Genomic DNA, 19,514 nt, shown 5'->3' with positions numbered 1-19,514 from the left:
TCGAAACTACATTCAACTTCATAATTACATAAAACGCAGTGCTGTCACAAAAAAAAAACATAAAACGCAGTAAATTAAACCAAACAGAAAACCGGTAATGTTCATATTACTACGAAGAAGGTTAGATCATGATTAATGAGAGTTTTTAAAATAAAGCTTTTGACGGAATATAAGAACTCCACCTTCAGAATTTCATTAATCTTGCTCTTACAATTTAGAAGTCAAAAACAGGCAAGTCAGATGTTAATTTACCACTTTTGATTATTATTCGATTAATTAAATCAATTACGAGTGTCCCACAACAAAACAGTTAAAAAGTAGTCTTATAAATGCAATTTACTGAATAATTAAATTTAAACTTAGGGAAACTTACATAAACGCATTAAAAAGAGAAGAAAAAACAATACATAACGCATTGTTGAAGCTTTTAGCCCCCAAAAAAAGAAAAAAAACTCTGATTAGACGACCTTTCCTCCTTCTTCACCAATCGCAACTTTCTCCAAATCTCGATTCCACCATTCTCCCCGATTCGATCAATCCCCTCATAAGAATCCCCAAATCGAATCAGATCGAAGTGTAGACTTCCCAAAATCCGATGAAGATGGCGGCCAACGGCCGATTCTTCACGATCGGGATCGTGGCGTCGTGGTACTCGTCCAACATCGGAGTGCTACTACTAAACAAGTACCTCCTCAGCAACTACGGGTTCAAGTACCCGATCTTCCTCACCATGTGCCACATGACGGCGTGCTCGCTCCTCAGCTACGTGGCCATCGCGTGGATGAAGATGGTCCCTATGCAGACGATCAGGTCCCGCGTCCAGTTCCTCAAGATCGCGGCGCTGAGCCTCGTCTTCTGCGTCTCCGTGGTGTTCGGAAACATTTCGCTGAGGTTTCTTCCGGTCTCGTTTAACCAGGCCATCGGCGCCACGACGCCGTTTTTCACGGCCGTGTTTGCGTATTTGATTACGTTGAAGAAGGAGGCGTGGTTGACTTATGTGACGCTCGTGCCCGTTGTTACTGGTGTTGTTATTGCTAGTGGGGTAAGTTTGTGTTTTTTGATTTTGATGAGTGTTGTTGAGTTATTGAAATGTGTTGTTATGTGGCTGATGAAGTTATCTGATTGATTCGGTTTTGTATGTGAATGTTGATAGGAGTCTTGGGTAGGGTAACATTTGTGTTTATATATATTATTGCATTGCTCTGAGTTTGAAGTTTCTGAGTTTTTTTATAGCTTCCTTACTTTCATCTCAGTGACGTCACAGTATAAAGTTATGAACTTTATAATCTGTGCAATGTGTAGTGTGTGAGGTGAAATGTGTTGTTATGTGGCTGATGAAGTTACTAGCTTTAGGGAGATGGTGATGTGAATTGTAGAGGCGTGGCATTTGATTGATTTGGTTTGGTATGTGAATGTTGATAGGAATCTTGGGTAGGGTAACATTTATGTATATTTATTCTTGTATTCCTCTGAGCTCGAAGCTGCCTTTAACTTAGTTACTTCAAAAATGAGCTCTTGCGTTTGTATTTTGATTTGACTTATGAGTATTGAGATTGAAATGTGTAGTTGTGTGGCTGAGGAAGTCACTAGCTTTAGGGAGATGGTGATGTGAATGTAGAGGCATGGCATTTGATTGATTCAGTTTTGTATGTGAATGTTGATAGAAATCTTAGGAAGGGTAACAATTATGTAAACAAAGACTTGCATTGCTCTGAGCTTGAGGCTTTTGATTTTTGATGACTTACTTACTTTATCTCAGTCACTTAAACAATATAAGCTTTATATTATCTGCAAAAGTTTTTTACTTGGAAGAGAAGTTGTTCTTATATGTATGTGAAGAGTATGATTACTTTTGCATCTATTTGATTGCAGACAAAGTTTTGCTATCTGTGTATTGAATTGACTCTGTATCTGATTTTTTTCTCTTTGTTTTCGTGATTCGGTCAGAGTGAACCAAGTTTCCACCTGTTTGGATTCATAATGTGCGTTGCAGCCACAGCTGCGAGAGCACTTAAATCAGTTCTTCAAGGGATTTTGCTATCTTCAGAAGGGTAAGTGATAAATAGAATCTTTTGGAGATTTACCAGCTTAAGGTTTTATATTTCTGAAAGTCTGTATTTGCTAAGAGTGCTGCTGAAAATATAATTTTGTTTTGAAGGGAGAAGCTAAACTCCATGAATCTACTCCTCTACATGGCTCCCATAGCTGTTGTGTTCCTTCTTCCTGCTACCCTTATCATGGAGAAGAACGTCGTTGGCATTACAATTGCACTCGCCAGAGACGATTTCAGAATCGTTTGGTATCTGCTATTTAATTCGGCGCTTGCTTATTTCGTGAACTTGACTAACTTCTTAGTCACAAAACACACCAGCGCTTTGACTCTCCAGGTAAAACAACTCATCTTCTTCTATACATTAATTACCACTTCTTCTCTAAAAGTTAATAAGTGGTTTCATGAACCTTCTCTATGGCAGGTGCTAGGAAACGCCAAAGGAGCAGTAGCAGTGGTGGTATCGATTTTAATATTCAAGAATCCTGTCTCAGTGACTGGAATGTTAGGCTACTCGCTAACGGTCATTGGAGTTATCCTCTACAGTGAAGCCAAGAAACGAAGCAAATGAAGTTAAAGAAACCTCTTCAATTTTTATTTGTTAGGTCCTTGCAGGTAAAACACACAAGGCAAAGTTCCTTTTGCTGGACCAGAAGCAAAAGGATGTGTAAAGGCAACACCAAAGGATCAGAGTACCCATAAGCAATAAGTGGTTTTGTTTCCTTCTTTAATTTTTGTTTACGAATCTTCTACAGCTTTTGTCATAGGTTGTTCTAAGAGTAACTTCGATGTAGCTTCCTTTTTTTTTGGTCGATTCTTTACATCTTTTGTGATACAACATTTATAACACTGATTAATTAATGGAAAAGACAAGTTTTTTTTTTTCTTTCGTCCTGTCTGTTAGTCCAACTTGTGTTCTGTAGTTCCACTATGATTTGGTAAACTCTGTAAGGCTTGGAACTGAATTTGATTTCTAAACAGCAATGTACACTGCTCCGTCTTAATGTAGTAAAGAACTTTGGAAACGAAGTTAAAGCTTTGATAAATAAGATAATGTATGTGTTCTACAAGTGGTTGCAACACAAACATTTGATCTTTGAAGGTGTACTAATGGAAGATGGATGGTTCAGAAAAAAGAGATTGAAAAGAATGATAGAAGAGATGAAAGAGGAAGAGAGAATGTACAAATCAGATAATGAGTTATTTGAGATGAAGCTTCTTATATCATCAATCAATCATCAGTATCACTATCTCCAGCTTCAACTTCTTGAGCCACCCAGTAATTGTTCCCATCCGGACCCCAAACCTTGTACCTGTCAAACACATTTATCGTCTCAACTAAAAAAAAAAAAACAATTTGTTAAGACAAAACCTGTGACCGAGATGAATCAATGTACTTTACCTTTCGAGAACAGATTTGCCTTCCTTGTACTTTTGGCTCTTCTCAAAAGCAAACTCCTTAAAAACAAACAAAACATTAGATTAGCAAAAGCAAGTGCCAAAAAAAAAAAAAAAAAAAACATTGGATGTTTTTCTTCTTACATATCTCCATCCAACATAAGAGCCGCATTTGACGCAGTAGATATCAACCACAGTGTGCATTCCAGTCATCATCATCCTATCTTCCTTCTTCCCAGCATACACATTCGCTCTGTCCCCACACAAAATCCCCAAGGACTACTAGTTAACGTGCATAAAACTATTCATATCGAGCTTTGGCCATTTGTAGATTAACTTACACCTTACTGAAGAGGTAAGCTTTCCCATGGCGTGATTGAAAAGACTGTTAAAAAAAAACCAAAGATAACAACAATACAAGTTGTCAGTATCCTCCTCTATACACAACAAAACGCAAAGACATTGCAAATCTTTTTAAAGAGTTTAACAATGTGTGAAGTGAATCATAATCACTTAGAAATTAAGTAATCAAATCCACACAGCTTAGAGAATCTTAGAGCATTTTGATCATGGAGATTCAATTAAGAAAAAAAAAAAAGAAAGGCACAATCGATGCTATGCAATCATCAACAGTTAGATTCTCTACAATCAAATTTAGAACATCTGAATGTGTAATCATCAAATTGCAATCGTATGATATGATCAGAGATAAACCTAAAGAAATCAAAAACCTTAGAGACGACATCATCGCAGAGTGCGATGTCAGTTTTGCAGTGACGACAACAGTAGGACTTGCCTTCCAGTTCCACCAAGAACAATCTCCCCATCCTTCTTTTTTTTTTCTTCAGGAATCGATCTCACTAGTAGTGGAGAGCAAAGGAACCGATCTTTTATATATTTAATAATTAATCAATGAGAGATAGTTGAGATCATTTAATTACGGAACAAGGCGTTAGAGATTATATTTGGGTGAATGAACCAAGAAAAGTCTATAAAAATGGAGAAAATTCAGAGTTGTGTGTTCGGTATTTTTTCTATTTTTATTTTTTAAAAATGTTCATAAACCTTTTTGTAGAAAAGTGGACCCTGACAAAGTCATGGCCTGGGGAATGGGAATATACGTTAAACTATTTCTTTTATGCGAATTTTACTTACGTACAACTCTCTTTGTACTAGACTGATGCAAGTGTACGTCATTGCTTCTCCTTATCCTTAGATTCTTCTGTAGTTCTGTATACGACTACTTGTCCACAATACTAGTATAATACTTCGCTAACTACTCGCAAACCCTCTTAGCCATAAAGAGTCTTTACAAATAGTCTCCAATCTCCGTATCAATGCCATTGACCCCCAACGACAAAAGAAGATTTTGCAGCTTTTGCGTTTGAGACGGGTGACAAATCTTAATTATGCTATAAGATGTTGCAAGTATTTAAACCAAACTTTTAAAACAAAAGGATCGTATCAGATACTTGGATACTTGGATAACATGCAACGGTGTGTTCTTGAAGGTCAACAAATATAGGCGACCATGATACATGAACATGCTTGGCTAGCTGTGTTGAACCCTACGTGCACCTACGGGTACTCCTCTCTTCGTTTACAATGTCAAAACTGCCTTTCTTATGAACTGCACGTTAGAGTGTTTCTATGTTAGGGGCTCAGTCTTAACTTTGATACATTGCAGTTTTGAAGTAATGTTTTCGATCGGAAATTTAATATAAACTAAGCGAACGTATAATCTATTTTCTTAAGGTTTGATGATTTCTTGATGAGCTATCCCTATAAAAGTTATTTGGTTTAATGATTCTTAAGATAGAGTCCCTTTATTAACAAGGATTTTTTATTTTATTTTTGTTACATATGATTACAAGGAGAATTATTACATATGATTAAACTGGTTTTGCCATGTCCTAGCATAAACATAATTTTATTTACTCCACACAGTATATTATAATCGATCATTTTAGACATTTTATTTTGAATCTAAGAACAAGCTTGGGAAGGAATACACTCGACAGAACAGAAGCATACTTGATCTTTTCCATTGAAAACGTGTTTGTCTTGGCAAATACGGTGACAGGTTTGACAAATTGGGCGAGAAGCACCATTGTTTGAAGCAATCTCGACCTCGAAACCATTCACTTTGATCTTATGGCCACATTTCAAATAAGGGTATTTCCCTAAGATGCAGTCAACATGTAGAGTGGTGAAGCAATGGCGGCAGGTGTAGATAATTCGTCCTTTCTCTATAATTTCTTCACATATCTCACACCACCCACTGTTATGACCTCTATGATCATAGTATAAGGTGAGTGGATGGTCGTCACACTTGTATTTAATCAGTCCTGGTAAATTCAGGCATTTGAAGTCAAAGTCGATGCTGCCTTGGACACATCTTGCTGTGAACCTTGAACGTTGCCTGCAACCGTAACACCGGTAAATGTATTCGTTAAAGTCTACTCCCAGATAGAATGGATCATGTGGGAGAGCAGTATGGTTGAATGGCTCGACGAAAGAAGCACACCTTACGTCCATTTTGAATCCACAATCTTTTTGGTTGCATTTGTACGACATGAGTCCACAAGAGTATTGGTTGCACACAGAACAAATGAAGAATCCATCCCCGGTTTCGACATGTAGAGTTACGGGATGGACATGTAACCCGTGCGCCATCTTCCGAGGAAGACAGGCGCACGTTTCGTGGAGAGCAAAGTCGCACTCCTTGCAGCGCAAGAACTTACCGGTTTTATAAGTGGGAAGTATGCATGCTTGACATAACTCCTCACTTTCTTGCTCTTCGACTACTCTCAATAGGTCATGGTCATGGCTAAAATGACGCCATGTTGATTCACCATCTATATCCTCCACCAACAACAAGGGCGCAACATCATCAGCTTCAGAGGCAGCAACCTCTTCTCCTTCAACATCTTTGCCATCCCACACATTGAAGCGAATAATACAATGAAAATGTGCAACATAATTGCATGTCTTGTCAATACAAGAATATCCTCCATACCCAACATCAACTAGAGACCGACAAATTCCACAAACGTTGTCGCCATCAGAGATGCGGAGAACGTGAGAGAGACGGTGCGAGTGACGTGTGATCTTTATAACCCTTGGTAGGTATATACAATGTCTATTTACAAAGAAATCGCACTGTAAACATCCGTACATCTCATCGGGAAACTCTTGCCCGCAAACATCACAAGGGAAGGGAATCTTCCGACGAATGAAGGTTAGTGTATGCTCATGGCACTTTGGATAAGTTACCGTGAGACAATCCTTGTGAAAATTGGATCCACATCCTTGACAACAGTAAAATGCATTCGACTCATCCTCCACCAAAGAAACCTTATTTTTACAAAGATAGCAAATTGCATCTCTAGATTTGCATTGCTGAGATTCTTCAAATTCGTGTTTAGGGTGATCAGAGCTGAAGAACATCACGGCTATGTAGTTTTTCTTTTCTTAAGGGAAAAAATTATATTAACTTTTATATGTATTGAATACATAATACGATCGAATCACGTGGTATAAATAAATATCTTGTTTGTCCTCTTTCCTTTTAGGTACAAGAAAGAAGAAGAAAAGTACATTTTGGCTTTACGATGCCTGGACAAAAAGCATACTCCATAATTCATACAGATACTTTGAACAGGAGCTTACGCTGTTGCGTACCTCCGTTCTTCTTTTCTTTATGTCAGATATGATATTTGTTATATTCTTTTTTCTGAAAAAGCAATCCATTTAGACATATACAGCATATGAGTTTTGATTCCGTCAATTACAGGGCATGTTTGTTTGGTCATCTGGATACATGAAAGTTGATGTGTTTTTTGGTATTAAAATGAGCATAAAACGAGATTCAGTGTAAATCTAGAAAAAAATTGAATATGTCCAAATAACAAATGATCAATTTATTATTACTCAAACAAACATTTAGATCCAAGTCTAGACAAACAAATAATATCATATATATTTTTCAAAAAGTTAGAAACCCATATTTTTCCTTAAAACCACAAAATAGTATTTTTTGCCAAAACAGCAAAATCTCTATGTAATATTGAGTTTTAGTGTATTGGAGATCTCATATACAAAGAGCCTACTGTATTATATTCTAGTTTATTTTTGTTACTCTATCGATAATCTATTACAATTTGATGTTTTACTTTTGTTTTATTTTGGATTCAAAATTTAATTTAATTATTTATATTACACATTTAAATACTTATCTGTTTTAAGTATTGATATTTTTTTATTAGATGTAAATTTTATTATTTACATTAGACATAATTTAACTATTTTTCAAAATGTTTTTAAAACACAAAATATCTTTTATATTTTTCAATAGCTATTATTTTATTATATAAAAAATAATTAATTTATAAATATGCGGTTACATTGGTCTGCGATCGAACTAATAACCCGATGACACAAAAAATTATCCAGTTCACTGTTTGGACCGGGTTTGAAAACATTGGAAGTATATATAACCTGCTATCAGGGGCGGATGCAGGATCATATTGAGATGGGGGCACATCATTTTGTTTCATTATATTATAGTTATAGGGTTAGGGTGCATTTGTTAAACTATAAGCAATTACTGAAGAAAATTCAAAATTAGATTGGGGCACATGCCCCCGTACCTCATCACCTCCGTCCGCCACTGCCTGCTATACTTTACGCCTACGATATTTTAGGGCTTTCTGAGCTAGCTATAAGCTTTTCTGCAGCTTCCACTTTACGCCTCCAGTATTTTACCACTGAATCAAAGGTAGAAGCAAGATGACTACAATGGGGCTTAAAAAGGAAGCTAGAGTTTCTCGTGGAACTAACAAAGTGTTGGATGAATTGGAGATGAATATCCTGTTCCCGCTTCTCAATCCTGCACCCTTTAAGAAGATGGGAGCGAAGCCAGCAACCGGGATTCTATTCCATGGACCACCTAGCTAGTACGTTAAATTTAACTTATTGGACCCTAGAAGCTAAGCCCATATGTTTTTTTTACTGTAGTTCAATTTTTGCAAATTTCAGCATTTTTTAATTAAAAAAATGCAAATTTCAGCATAAAAAATGCAAATTTCAGCATTGGCTAATCTATACCAATAAAGTCAGCTTTTTTATCTCCTTGGGGGGAAAAATGACATGTGTCGTCTTCTCACTGGATAAAATTTACGATTGGGTTTTGTTAACTTAATTGGATTTTGTGTTTTAATTTGAGGCCCATCACAAAACATTAATCCTCCAGGCCCGGACTCGCCTCTTCCTCTAGGTCTTTCCTTCTTACCGCCGCCAATGCAGATGAGAGTCGATGATGACGCCATGGGCGTTACAACGTTTCGCTTTGCTCTTCTTTACTTCGTGTTAAATCGCGATTTCCCCACTTCTCAGCATTCAATCCGACGCCTTCGCTTCCCTGAGAAACTCAGCAGAGCTTCGGGTATAAATACCTCTTCATCCAGACATGAGCAGCACAGCTTCGACGAGAACCAGAAGATCACTCTGTTCAATTTCCGGTTATTACAATGGCGAATCCCCAAGTCCTTCTTGCCGATCTGAATGCAGGACGGTGCTCGAACGTCGCGGAGGTTCGCTTACTCCGATACTGGGAGGCGAGAAATGTGAGAAAAGGTGGTGAATTGATGAGTGTTGACATGCTCTTTGTCGATGAGAATGTAAGCCTCTTTTCATAATCTGATTTACAGTTTACTCCGCTAATATTCTGATAAGTTTTACGCTTCTAGGGATTGCTCATATTCTGTAAAGTTTTCTTCTTTAAGTGATTGATCGATAGCTATAAGATGATCTAGGTTATCTGTGACGCATTAGCGATTTCTTCTTAACGTTTTAATTTCTCCTAAATGAAAGAAGTTTTCATCTTTTAGCGATTGTTCCATAGCCATTCTCTTAATGTTTTAATTTCTCCTAAATGACAGTCAACGCTTACGCAAGGATCTGTTAGTGCGAACCGTCAGCTTAGGTTCAGGAAACGTCTCAGCGAGGGCTCTCTGTACACGTTAACCGGATTTGACGTCACACGCAGCAACACTAATTTCCGTTTGTGTGATGCTCCTTTCTCGATTCGGTTCAATGAAGGAACCTCTCTTGAGAAGATAACGGCGTCTGCTAGGCCCATACCTACGGAGCTTTTCCGATTCATGCCATATGGTCGGTTACTTGAGCTCGCAAACACTGGGAAACAACTTCCTGGTATGTATTTTTATGCTGAGTATTTTTGTTTTGTTGTGTTATAGCATGTGCTAACGTTGCCCTCTTAATTGTTTGTTAGACATAATTGGTGAATTGAGTGCGATCAGAAGCACAATCACGGACCGTATAGCAGGTGCACAGCGTGTGATGCTCACTCTGCGTCTTGAAAGGTTTATTTTTTTTAACATAATGGTTGTTTTAAGGGATGTTTGAACGAATAACTTCAATTGACTGTACACTAATTTTTCTTTGCAGTGGTGAGAACGTTTGTGTGAGTATGTTTGACTCATTGGCGCTTGCGTTTCACACCAAATTTGACAGCTATGGGAGAGAGCCGAAAGTCATAATTGCTACGGGCGTGAATCCTAAGATAGTTGGGGGTAGGCGTTTTTTATGCATTCATACATATAATCGTCAGATGCATGGCAGACTCTATTTGTTTTGGACTTGATATCTCCTTTTTTTTGGCTCTTTGTCAGGTCGTTTATTTTTGAATGCTACTTCCTCCACACATCTCTACTTTGACTCTGAGACAGCTGCTGGAAAAAAACTGTTTGACACGTACGTCTCATGATTCTATTTAGAGTGACTCAAGTTTTTGATATTGCAAGTAGAGCAACTCTTAATTTCCTCATTTGGTGAATGTATTTGCTTTCCTTCTCCTTTCAGCTTACCAGGTCATGGAGCAGTCCCAGGAGAATCTACTTCAAAGGTGGTTCATGCCCAGAAGATTGAACCAATGACCCTCTCCGAGCTTAACCAGTTTATTATCACCGCTGAGTCTCAGGTGAAGTCTTCTTCGTTTATATTTAAACGTGGCCAATTTTTTGTAATAAAACAGACTGATGTGATTTTTATGACTGGTCTCCATCTTCAATCCCTGACAGATAATAGAGTTTCTTTGCACCGCTAAGGTTACTGGTATCCAGCAAGATGAAGGTTGGTGTTATATTGGCTGCTCCGGGTGTTCAAAGAAGCTTGTCCGAGAGATATCTTCTTTCACATGTTTATCATGTAATGAAACTAATGCTGTTGCGGCACTCAGGTGAGAAACATATAATTTGTGTGTATTTAGCATTGTAGAAGCAATTAACATATAGTTGCATTCGCTAATGATGTATGAAATAGGTACCGAGTCGCATTGTCTGTGTCAGACAACACTGATACTGCATCTTTCCTAGCTTTTGATACAGAGATGGCTAAACTAACCAACCTTCAAGCTTCTGAGGCTGCTCAGATTGTGGTATGACCTTACATCAGTCCCATCGCTACTACTTGGTGCTATGGCTGTTGATAATATCTACTTATAAAACTATGTTTTCTGTCTGCAGGGGATAGGGGTTGATGCTCAGGTTGACACAGAACTTCCTCAGTCCCTTGCTGATATTGTTGGAAAAACCTACACTTTCCAGCTCAAATTGAACGATTTCAATTTCTCCTCGAAGCACCAGACCTTCACCATATCTCGCATCTTTCCTGAGCGAGTGCTTGCGCCCATGCCAGCCTTTGTGGTAACTGTGGGTCCTCATATGTAGCGAAATATGTTACTTACTTGCTGAGACCAATAACTAATATATGTGTTTGTTGCATAATTCACAGGAAGATGGAACTGTTCCTGCCGATGCTCAGGCTGGAGATTTGCCACATGGAACAATTGGCAACGTTGGAATCACTTCTACTGGAGCAGATAAGCCAACTACATCTGATGCTTCAACTGGTAAACGTCCACCACCGGCCAAAGACCAGGACGATGACGACAAAACTGCCCCGAAAAAGGCACATGTGGAATGAGACCATCACTCCACAGCTAGAACAACCACAACTGCTTCTGATTCTAATTATGTTTTAGTGTTCCCATTTTCCCCGTGGACTATTTCTCTTTTTCTTTCAAAGCAAAGTGTTATGCTTTAGTATTTTCTATATGGTTCTGAACTATTTGTCTTTGGTTTTTAAAAAAATGTGGTTGTTCTTTATATTATATAAATCTACTACTCTCTTTCGTTATAAAGACAGTCTTAATGTTGACATGTTGTGATTAAAACTTTGCAGTCATCCAACTTAATACATTTTGCTTTACAACAGTTTTAATCTTCTACCTACCCAGCTTGGAAGTTTTTCCAATCTTTTTGTTACCATAAGTTACAACAGTTATAATATTCCATTAACTTCGCATCTATACTTTATGCTATAAAAACATTACATTTTAACTACGATCTAAACACACAGCCATCATCATAATATTAGAACAGAATAAAACCATGCTTCCTTGCAGTACAAGCAAAGAGACAGATTCCCACCTTCGACAAAAAACAAGACAGGTGTCGAACAGTAATGTTTCTGGCAAGAAGCACATCGACCATGCATCTCCAGAGACTCTTTCCTATTAAGCATTACTCATCCCTGCAGGCGCAACAACCAAATTCATTGTTTTTCAAAAAAAAAACAACCAAATTCACTATACATTTCATCATCCTTTCCTTTATAAATTGGTTATGAAAATATTCACGGAGAAAACTATTTAGATTTCAATTACCAGAAACAAACATATTAGTGTGTTGTGTAGAAGAAAAGATTGACGAAACTGTGACTTCTTGCTTTTAAAAATTGTTTCACCTTTAATTAATAATAACTGGTAAATGGTGTCTATACGACTCCCAAGTGAAGATTAACTAGCAATGCAAATGAAAAGTAATTTCAACTGACAGCCGTTACAGACGTATATACTCATATTTTTCCTCTTCACTGTTCTGATGCAAACTCTCTAACTAAGATCCCTCAACAAACGAAGTTCACAGAAGACATGGTGAAGGCTCAAGTTGAAGTAAAAGGCAAAGCAAGGAGAGGGAGACCTCCCAAAAACCTTAATGTTTCTGAAGGTTCTACAGCATCATCGTCATCATCTATAACCAAAAAAAGCCATAAAAAAAAAATTTGTAAGTCGTAAACAAACTTCATCCTTTACTTTACTACTAAGTATTATGACATATTCATGTTCTTTAAACTCTGGTCGTCCAGCACCTGATCTACACAGACCTTGGTTTCAAGAGCAACATCTATCACTCACACCATCAACCTTGATCGGCCAACTATCAGATGAAGCTCTCTTGGCTGGTAAATCATCTGCAATGCTTATATGTTATAAAATCTGTTTCCAGATTTTGTATCACACACTTCCTTGGACTCTTTTACCATCACAGTGGCTAATGGAAGACAAGCCCGACAGAGAAGACAACAAATCCGCAGAAGTAAACGTGACAAGTTACCACAGCAAGGCAAGCTAAGCACATCTTCAAAAACTTGCAACTAAATGTTATGAAACCTACTAAATTTTTTTTCTCTCACCAGCGACTCTTTCTGCAAGTGGAAGCCGTAAAGGTATTAAAAAACTAGCTCCTCATGAAACAAACACTTACCAGTGCAATTGTGACTCACAAAAGTTTTTAAAATTGCAGTAAAGAGACGAAAACCAGATGATAATAAGTGGGAATTAGTAACATGCTCTGCTTGTCAAGCTATTGTCTGGGTTGGTGAAGCTGTTGTGAAGGAGACACGAAATTCCCCCAGAATGTTTAGCATATGCTGTCAGCAAGGACGTGTTAAGCTACCACCTAGGCGTCAGCCACCATCGCCACTTAAAGAACTTCTTGATAGACCCAGTTTTATGCTACAGATCCGAGTGGCTAATGGAATGTTATCATTCACATCAATGGGTGGTCAGATTGATCACACTGTGACAGGCACTCCTGGTCCCTTTGCATTTAGGCTCCATGGACAAACCCACCACAGGATTGGCTCTCTTCTCCCACCCGAAGGCAACACTCCACAGTTTCTGCAGTTGTATATAGTGGACACAGAGAATGAGGTAACAAACAGGAAGAAGGCTTTCAGCAAAGGTACATCTTCTGTGGAGATTGATGACAATTTGATAGCTGGTTTAATCAAGATGCTGGATGAGAATAATCACCTAGCCAAAACTTTCCGGCATGCAAGGGATCGTCTATTATCTGGTGATGCAGTTGAGTTCAGTATCACTTTAGTTAATCAGAAGCATAGAGGAAGGCAATATGACTTGCCAACTGCTGGAGAGATTGGTGGCCTAATAATTGGTGATTTCAATTCAGAAGCTGCAGGTAAAGACATTGTGCTTGAGTACAAATCATCAAAGCTCCAGAGGATAAGTGATTTACATCCTCTATTCATGAGCCTTCAGTACCCATTACTCTTTCCATACGGAGAGTACGGTTATGACGAGAGAATTCCCTATGATGTGTCTGTAAACTCTAAAATAAAAAGAGAATGTATGACTATGAGAGAGTACTACGCTCACCAGATCCAAACGAGGCCATCTGAGGGTATGACTATCATCAAGTCAGGAAAGCTACTGCACCAGTATATTGTCGATACTTACACTGCAACAGAACAGGAGAGGCTTCGATTTCTCAGACTTAACCAGAAACAACTCCGGGCTGAGTTATATACAAACGTCTGCGACGCCTTAGAAAGTGGAGATACGGATGCTGCCCACCTAGGGAAAAAAGTCATATTGCCTTCTTCATTCACTGCAGGACCACGCTACATGTCTGAGAAATATCAAGATGCCATGGCTATCTGTCGTTTTTATGGTAACCCCCACCTTTTCATCACATTCACAGCTAACCCAAATTGGGTTGAACTGAAAGAACACCTAGACGCCTATGGAGGCGATTCACCCAACAACAGACCAGACCTTGAGTGCAGAGTTTTTAAGCTCAAGTTAAACGAGATGCTGTCTGACTTTAAGAAAGGGGTTTTTTTCCCAAAAACGGCTGCAGGTATTTTATAAGCTATGTTTCATTCACATTTAATCTAGCCTTCTCAGATTTTACTCGGTTTCTCAACTAACCACATATTTTTCCTACCTATACAGTTGTATACACAATTGAGTTCCAGAAACGGGGACTCCCACACGCCCATATTCTTCTGTGGTTCGAAGGTTTTAAAGGAGAATCCACTGCTGCAGTTATTGATCAGTACATAACAGCTGAACTACCTGACAAAGACACAGACAGAGAGGGTTTCGAGTTGGTTGAGAGGCACATGGTTCACGGGCCATGTGGAAACAAACGCCCTCAATCACCCTGCATGGAGAAAGGAGAGTGCACAAAGAAGTACCCGAAAAACTACTCAAACACCACAAAGATTGACAAGTCTGGCTTTGTTGTTTACAAAAGACGAGCTCAGAGTAGCTCATACGTTCTGAAAGGAACAGTAGAGCTAGACAATCAATACGTCGTGCCACATAACCTCCCCCTCCTTAAAAAATATCAAGCACACATCAATGTAGAGTGGTGCTGCAAGACCAGCGCTATCAAATATCTCTTCAAATACATAACAAAGGGTGTAGACCGAGCACTGCTACTGCTTCAGGAAAAGGGGAAGAGCAGAGAAGAAATCGAGAAAAAGAAACAGCATCTTGAGCTTGATGAGATAGATCGATTTCAGGAGTGCCGGTATATTTCAGCTTGTGAAGCCTCATGGCGTCTGTTTTCTTTCCACATCCACCACAACGAGCCTTCAGTGATGAAACTCACACTTCACCTTCCAGGAAAGCACAGAGTTGTCATTGATCCAACTAAGAGATTAGAAGAAGTTCTCTCAAGGGATGATATCGAGAAAACAATGCTCACTGCGTATTTTGAGGCAAACCAGAAATATGAAGAGGCCAGAGAACTTACGTACATTCAGTTTCCATCTCGGTTTGTGTACCACAGTGACATAAAAGAATGGACACCAAGAAAGCAGGGCACAGCAATAGGACGAGTCGCCTATGTTCATCCAGCTGCAGGCGACTTATACTACCTTAGAATCATCGTCAACGTTGTTAAAGGGGCCTTTGGTTTTGAGCACCTCGCCACTGTAGGAGGTACAACGTTTGAGGAGTATCGGGATGCATGCTATGCGCTAGGTTTATTGGACGACGATATGGAATGGCATGATGCTATAGTTGAACCATCCTACTGGGCAACAGGTCGTCAGCTAAGGAGGTTATTCATCACTATCTTGATCTACTGTGAAGTTGGAAACCCTCCGAAGCTTTGGGATCACGTGTGGAACATATTGGCTGAAGATATCTTATATATGAAACAGAGAGAATTCAACTTTCCGGGCTTGATTCTACAGGATGAGGAGCTGAAACAGTATACACTAATGGAGATTGAAAGACTCCTAAAAGAGAATGATAAATCTCTAGCTGATTTCCCCGGTATGCCAAAGCCAAACAGCAGTGTTCTTCAGGAAATATCAAACACGGTCCTGCGGCATGAGCTAAACTATGACCGTGAGAAAGAAGCAGCAGAGCATGAGATACTTTTTAGCACCATGAATGAGGACCAAAAAAGCATTTACAGCTCGGTCCTTGATTCTGTCAACAACAAAGCTGGCCAGTTGTTCTTTGTTTATGGCGCTGGAGGGACCGGGAAGACTTTCTTATACAAAACAATCATTGCAAAACTCCGATCAGTTGGTAAAGTTGTCATACCTGTGGCATCAGCTGGGATTGCAGCATTGTTATTACCAGGAGGAAGAACAGCCCACTCTCGCTTCAAACTCCCTCTCACTTTGACGGAGACAACAATGTGTGAGATTAAATATGGTTCTATGTTGGCAAATCTGATTTCCAAAACAGACTTGATCATATGGGACGAGGCTCCTATGGCTCACCGTCAGGCTTTTGAAACGCTGGACCGCACACTTAGAGACCTACAAGCTATGGAGGATCCAGCAGCTGCTGATAAACCTTTTGGTGGAAAGACCGTGCTTCTGGGGGGTGATTTCAGACAGATTTTGCCTGTGATAACTCAGGGTTCTAGGCATGACACAGTCAAGGCTTCAATCAGTAAGTCATACCTATGGCCCTTTGCACAGATCTGCACTTTAACCATCAACATGAGACTGAGCCAAGCTGACAAAGAATTTGCGAAGTGGATACTAGAAGTTGGTAATGGAACAGCGCCAACTGTGGCAACAGAGGGTAGATGTGAAGAGGAAGGTGACCAGGTTATAATACGAGATGAATTCATGCTTCCAAGCTCTGGTCTTCCGCATCAGACGATCTCAGATGCTGCTTACCCAAACTTCGTTAATAACTACTTAAACAGAACCTACTTAACAGAGAGAGCTATCTTAGCACCAACAAATGCCAGTGCCCACGAGATCAACTCCTACCTTCTATCTAAGGTTCCATCGGCAGAGAAAGAGTATTTAAGTTCTGATAGTGTTGCTTTTGAGAGCACACCAGAGGAGGACTGGACAAATAATTACACTCAAGAATACTTAAACTCGCTGGAGTTTCAAGGTTTGCCAACCCATAAACTATGTCTGAAAGTTGGGGCTCCTGTGATGATGTTACGCAATCTCGACCAGTATAATGGGCTATGCAATGGAACACGGATGGTTATTTCACGGCTGGGGCACAGAGTTCTAGAAGCTGAGCTTTTAACAGGGACTCATGTTGGAGATAGAGTTTTGATCCCAAGGATACAGTTGTCCCCAACAGACAGTATACATCCGTTTACTTTCCGCAGAAGGCAATACCCAATCAGACTGTGTTATGCGATGACTATAAATAAGAGTCAAGGACAGAGTCTAAAACAGGTTGCACTCTACCTTCCAAGACCAGTATTTAGTCATGGCCAGTTGTACGTTGCGCTCTCACGAGTCACGACTCCAGATGGATTGAAGATACTTGATGACAGTGAGAACACGACAAGGAAAGACGTTGTTACTAATATTGTCTACAGAGAAATATTCACTAATCTCAGAACAAGTGAGTCACTTAAGACCCAATCTTAAAAATATACTTCTACGTCAAAACATTATGTAGCATCCTGATCTTAGCTCCATTTGTTGCAGGAACATCGTAGGATCCCGTCCAGTTCTTACTACAAACGAAGACAGGAACTGACAGTATTCATAAGATGGTGATCCAATATTGAAACTACTTTGATTAATTTACAGTCAGTTTGTTTAGTTACATACTCGAGCGTTAAAAAAAAAAGGTGTTTCAACTTAATTCTAAATGACGTCAAATCTATGCTTTATTCTAATCTAATACACACGAAATTACTCGAATTGACCTGAGAACCCAAATTCAAATTCACAGCATCAAAGCTTACATATGTATCCTAACCTACTTTGAATTGTATAATAATTAGACTAAAGACCCAAGTGTTGAGGCATCTCCTCTAATAATTTATAAAAGGACTTCGCCTTCAGGCCTTTAACAATATCTAATACTGTCCTCATACAATTTTTATCTATTTCAGAGCTTCCTTCGGCCACACGTTTCATTAAGAATTCTCAAAATTTAACTCCAAAAACATACTCATGGTTTGTGCCCCTTTTAAAATCTTCTAAACACACCTGTGTAATATCCACACTAAACACTCTTAAAATTAAACCACTAAAAAATCCATAATCTCATATAGTTCCCATAAAAACATTAGAGACAACTAATAATTTTTGAACTCACGCCTATATGCAATAAACACCCTAAGATTTGGTGTCCATGGTATATCATAACTCCACGTGATTTCATCAAATCAGACGTTCACATATCCATATAAATTAATCACCTCCCTCACTACGGAAAGCACTTTCACACTAAAAGCAAAAACTCATAAAATCAAGATGGTGAGAAACAGAGTTACTTGTGTCACAAAAAAAAAAAAAAAAGGAAAACAAAGTTACCTCTAACATTGAACGCTTGCCAACTGATCTCCAGACTGAGATTATTTCGCGTGTAGGTATACACAGCAGGAGGGGAGTCCGCAATCTCCTGGCCGCCATCCCTCCTCTATCCAGCTCTGCCGCTGTTCCTCATGTCTACAGGAACCTCAATCTCCACCCGCTAACCGTTCATCCACGAGCCACGTTCAACAGATATCACATACTTATGGAACGGTGCCTCGCCAGCTGTAACTTGCATGCTCACTACATACATGGAATACATGAATATTTCGAGAACCAGAACAGGGACGTGGGCTTGGACCATATACGCATTGCAGCTGAGGGTTTTTACGATAACGCTATTTATCTTTACGGTATAATTATGTTATGTAGTGGAGAGCCAGCGATCGGAGAAGCAATGCTAGACTCGCTTCAATGGAGAGAGAACAAATCAAGAGCTGACAACTGCTGGAGAAGGATCAAAAGATCAATCCATGGCATAACAGACACAACTTCAGTCTTACAGGACCGCTTACGTGAACAAAAGAGCAACCATAACTTGCCACCTAGACAACTTGCGCAATAGGTGTGACGCTTGCTTTTATTATAAGCAAATTGAAAAATTTGTTTTCATTAAGTAGGCGAACGAAGACGTCGGCAAGTAAGAGAAAGGACCTACCCAGTTTGTGATGTTTTAAGTTTTCTATTTTTTTTTTCCAAAAGTTTCCGTCTAAACTAATAAGTGGTTCATTATTTTATTTTCCTATTCTAAATAATAATGGGCAGGGATCGATAATCATTTTTGGTTACAATATACAACCTCTAAATATAACATACATGTTATTATATATTCATGATTATAAAATCGACACCCAATACTATACCAGAGGTTTTGTAAAAAAATTTAAAAATGCAAGAAAAACGAAGAAAATCACTTAACTACTCGAACTGTCTCTTCATATGATTTTAAAAAACAAGGGTTCGTCAGGGAATTCAAATTTGGAGACGAATAGAAATTTGTACGAATATCCCAAAAACAATACAATAAAAACTATATATTCAACATAATATAAAATTGTAAACTACACAAATATACAAACAACCCGCGCGTAGCGCGGGCACACCCCTAGTTAGCTCAATATAC

At 38.9% G+C, this 19,514-nt stretch overlaps 5 protein-coding genes across 8 annotated transcripts; 3 read left to right on the top strand and 2 right to left on the bottom strand.

Annotated features, from left to right (window-relative positions):
* Positions 1–62: 62 nt before the first annotated feature.
* On the top strand, positions 63–2,934 carry LOC103859385 (probable sugar phosphate/phosphate translocator At3g11320). Its single transcript, XM_009136911.3, has 4 exons — positions 63–1,042; positions 1,948–2,051; positions 2,159–2,387; positions 2,475–2,934. Exons 1-4 carry the CDS (start codon positions 596–598, stop codon positions 2,619–2,621), a joined length of 927 nt encoding a protein of 308 aa, XP_009135159.1. The 5' UTR covers positions 63–595; the 3' UTR covers positions 2,622–2,934.
* Positions 2,935–3,067: 133 nt separating this feature from the next.
* Positions 3,068–4,418, bottom strand: LOC103859384 (protein yippee-like At3g11230). Its single transcript, XM_009136910.3, has 5 exons — positions 4,180–4,418; positions 3,790–3,833; positions 3,593–3,701; positions 3,453–3,508; positions 3,068–3,363 (listed from the first exon to the last, which is right to left on the bottom strand). Exons 1-5 carry the CDS (start codon positions 4,273–4,275, stop codon positions 3,282–3,284), a joined length of 387 nt encoding a protein of 128 aa, XP_009135158.1. The 5' UTR covers positions 4,276–4,418; the 3' UTR covers positions 3,068–3,281.
* On the bottom strand, positions 3,073–8,998 carry LOC103859383. 3 transcript variants are annotated; one of them, XM_033286379.1, is made up of 4 exons: positions 4,163–8,998; positions 3,593–3,833; positions 3,453–3,508; positions 3,073–3,363 (listed from the first exon to the last, which is right to left on the bottom strand). In XM_033286379.1, the coding sequence occupies exon 1, from the start codon at positions 6,896–6,898 to the stop codon at positions 5,435–5,437; it is 1,464 nt and encodes a 487-aa protein (XP_033142270.1). In that variant the 5' UTR covers positions 6,899–8,998; the 3' UTR covers positions 3,073–3,363; positions 3,453–3,508; positions 3,593–3,833; positions 4,163–5,434. The 3 variants fall into 3 exon arrangements, with proteins under 3 accessions (XP_033142270.1, XP_033142269.1, XP_033142271.1); XM_033286378.1 differs by having other exon boundaries at positions 4,180–8,998; XM_033286380.1 differs by lacking the exon at positions 3,073–3,363 and having other exon boundaries at positions 3,488–3,508; positions 3,593–3,701; positions 3,790–3,833.
* Positions 8,999–9,007: 9 nt separating this feature from the next.
* Positions 9,008–11,667, top strand: LOC103860151 (probable replication factor A 73 kDa subunit). Of its 2 annotated transcripts, XM_033286389.1 has the most exons (9): positions 9,008–9,664; positions 9,772–9,834; positions 9,920–10,044; positions 10,144–10,225; positions 10,334–10,451; positions 10,552–10,709; positions 10,793–10,907; positions 10,996–11,175; positions 11,264–11,667. In XM_033286389.1, the coding sequence occupies exons 2-9, from the start codon at positions 9,812–9,814 to the stop codon at positions 11,453–11,455; spliced, it is 993 nt and encodes a 330-aa protein (XP_033142280.1). In that variant the 5' UTR covers positions 9,008–9,664; positions 9,772–9,811; the 3' UTR covers positions 11,456–11,667. The 2 variants fall into 2 exon arrangements, with proteins under 2 accessions (XP_033142280.1, XP_033142279.1); XM_033286388.1 differs by having other exon boundaries at positions 9,008–10,044.
* Positions 11,668–12,464: 797 nt separating this feature from the next.
* LOC103860150 lies at positions 12,465–18,956 on the top strand. Its single transcript, XM_009137749.2, has 6 exons — positions 12,465–12,540; positions 12,680–12,775; positions 12,820–12,936; positions 13,117–14,475; positions 14,571–17,468; positions 18,448–18,956. Exons 1-6 carry the CDS (start codon positions 12,465–12,467, stop codon positions 18,954–18,956), a joined length of 5,055 nt encoding a protein of 1,684 aa, XP_009135997.2.
* Positions 18,957–19,514: the final 558 nt, after the last annotated feature.

This window comes from Brassica rapa, chromosome A03, assembly GCF_000309985.2.
Source record: "Brassica rapa cultivar Chiifu-401-42 chromosome A03, CAAS_Brap_v3.01, whole genome shotgun sequence".
In the NCBI taxonomy this organism is placed as follows: domain Eukaryota; kingdom Viridiplantae; phylum Streptophyta; class Magnoliopsida; order Brassicales; family Brassicaceae; genus Brassica; species Brassica rapa.
This window is presented reverse-complemented; position numbering and strand designations above follow the sequence as displayed.

Coding starts and splice junctions, on each gene's coding strand:
- LOC103859385 (XM_009136911.3), top strand. CDS start 596: ATGAAGATGGCGGCCAACGGCCGATTCTTCACGATCGGGATCGTGGCG. Junction 1,043..1,947: donor GTGTTGTTATTGCTAGTGGG/GTAAGTTTGTGT, acceptor TGATTCGGTCAG/AGTGAACCAAGTTTCCACCT. Junction 2,388..2,474: donor CCAGCGCTTTGACTCTCCAG/GTAAAACAACTC, acceptor TCTCTATGGCAG/GTGCTAGGAAACGCCAAAGG.
- LOC103859384 (XM_009136910.3), bottom strand. CDS start 4,275: ATGGGGAGATTGTTCTTGGTGGAACTGGAAGGCAAGTCCTACTGTTGT. Junction 3,834..4,179: donor GCGATGATGTCGTCTCTAAG/GTTTTTGATTTC, acceptor TTTTTTTAACAG/TCTTTTCAATCACGCCATGG. Junction 3,509..3,592: donor CTTATGTTGGATGGAGATAT/GTAAGAAGAAAA, acceptor TTTGTTTTTAAG/GAGTTTGCTTTTGAGAAGAG.
- LOC103859383 (XM_033286379.1), bottom strand. CDS start 6,898: ATGTTCTTCAGCTCTGATCACCCTAAACACGAATTTGAAGAATCTCAG.
- LOC103860151 (XM_033286388.1), top strand. CDS start 9,870: ATGTTTGAACGAATAACTTCAATTGACTGTACACTAATTTTTCTTTGC. Junction 10,452..10,551: donor TTATCACCGCTGAGTCTCAG/GTGAAGTCTTCT, acceptor AATCCCTGACAG/ATAATAGAGTTTCTTTGCAC. Junction 10,710..10,792: donor AATGCTGTTGCGGCACTCAG/GTGAGAAACATA, acceptor TGTATGAAATAG/GTACCGAGTCGCATTGTCTG.
- LOC103860150 (XM_009137749.2), top strand. CDS start 12,465: ATGGTGAAGGCTCAAGTTGAAGTAAAAGGCAAAGCAAGGAGAGGGAGA. Junction 12,776..12,819: donor AGATGAAGCTCTCTTGGCTG/GTAAATCATCTG, acceptor ATCTGTTTCCAG/ATTTTGTATCACACACTTCC. Junction 12,937..13,116: donor TGACAAGTTACCACAGCAAG/GCAAGCTAAGCA, acceptor TTAAAATTGCAG/TAAAGAGACGAAAACCAGAT.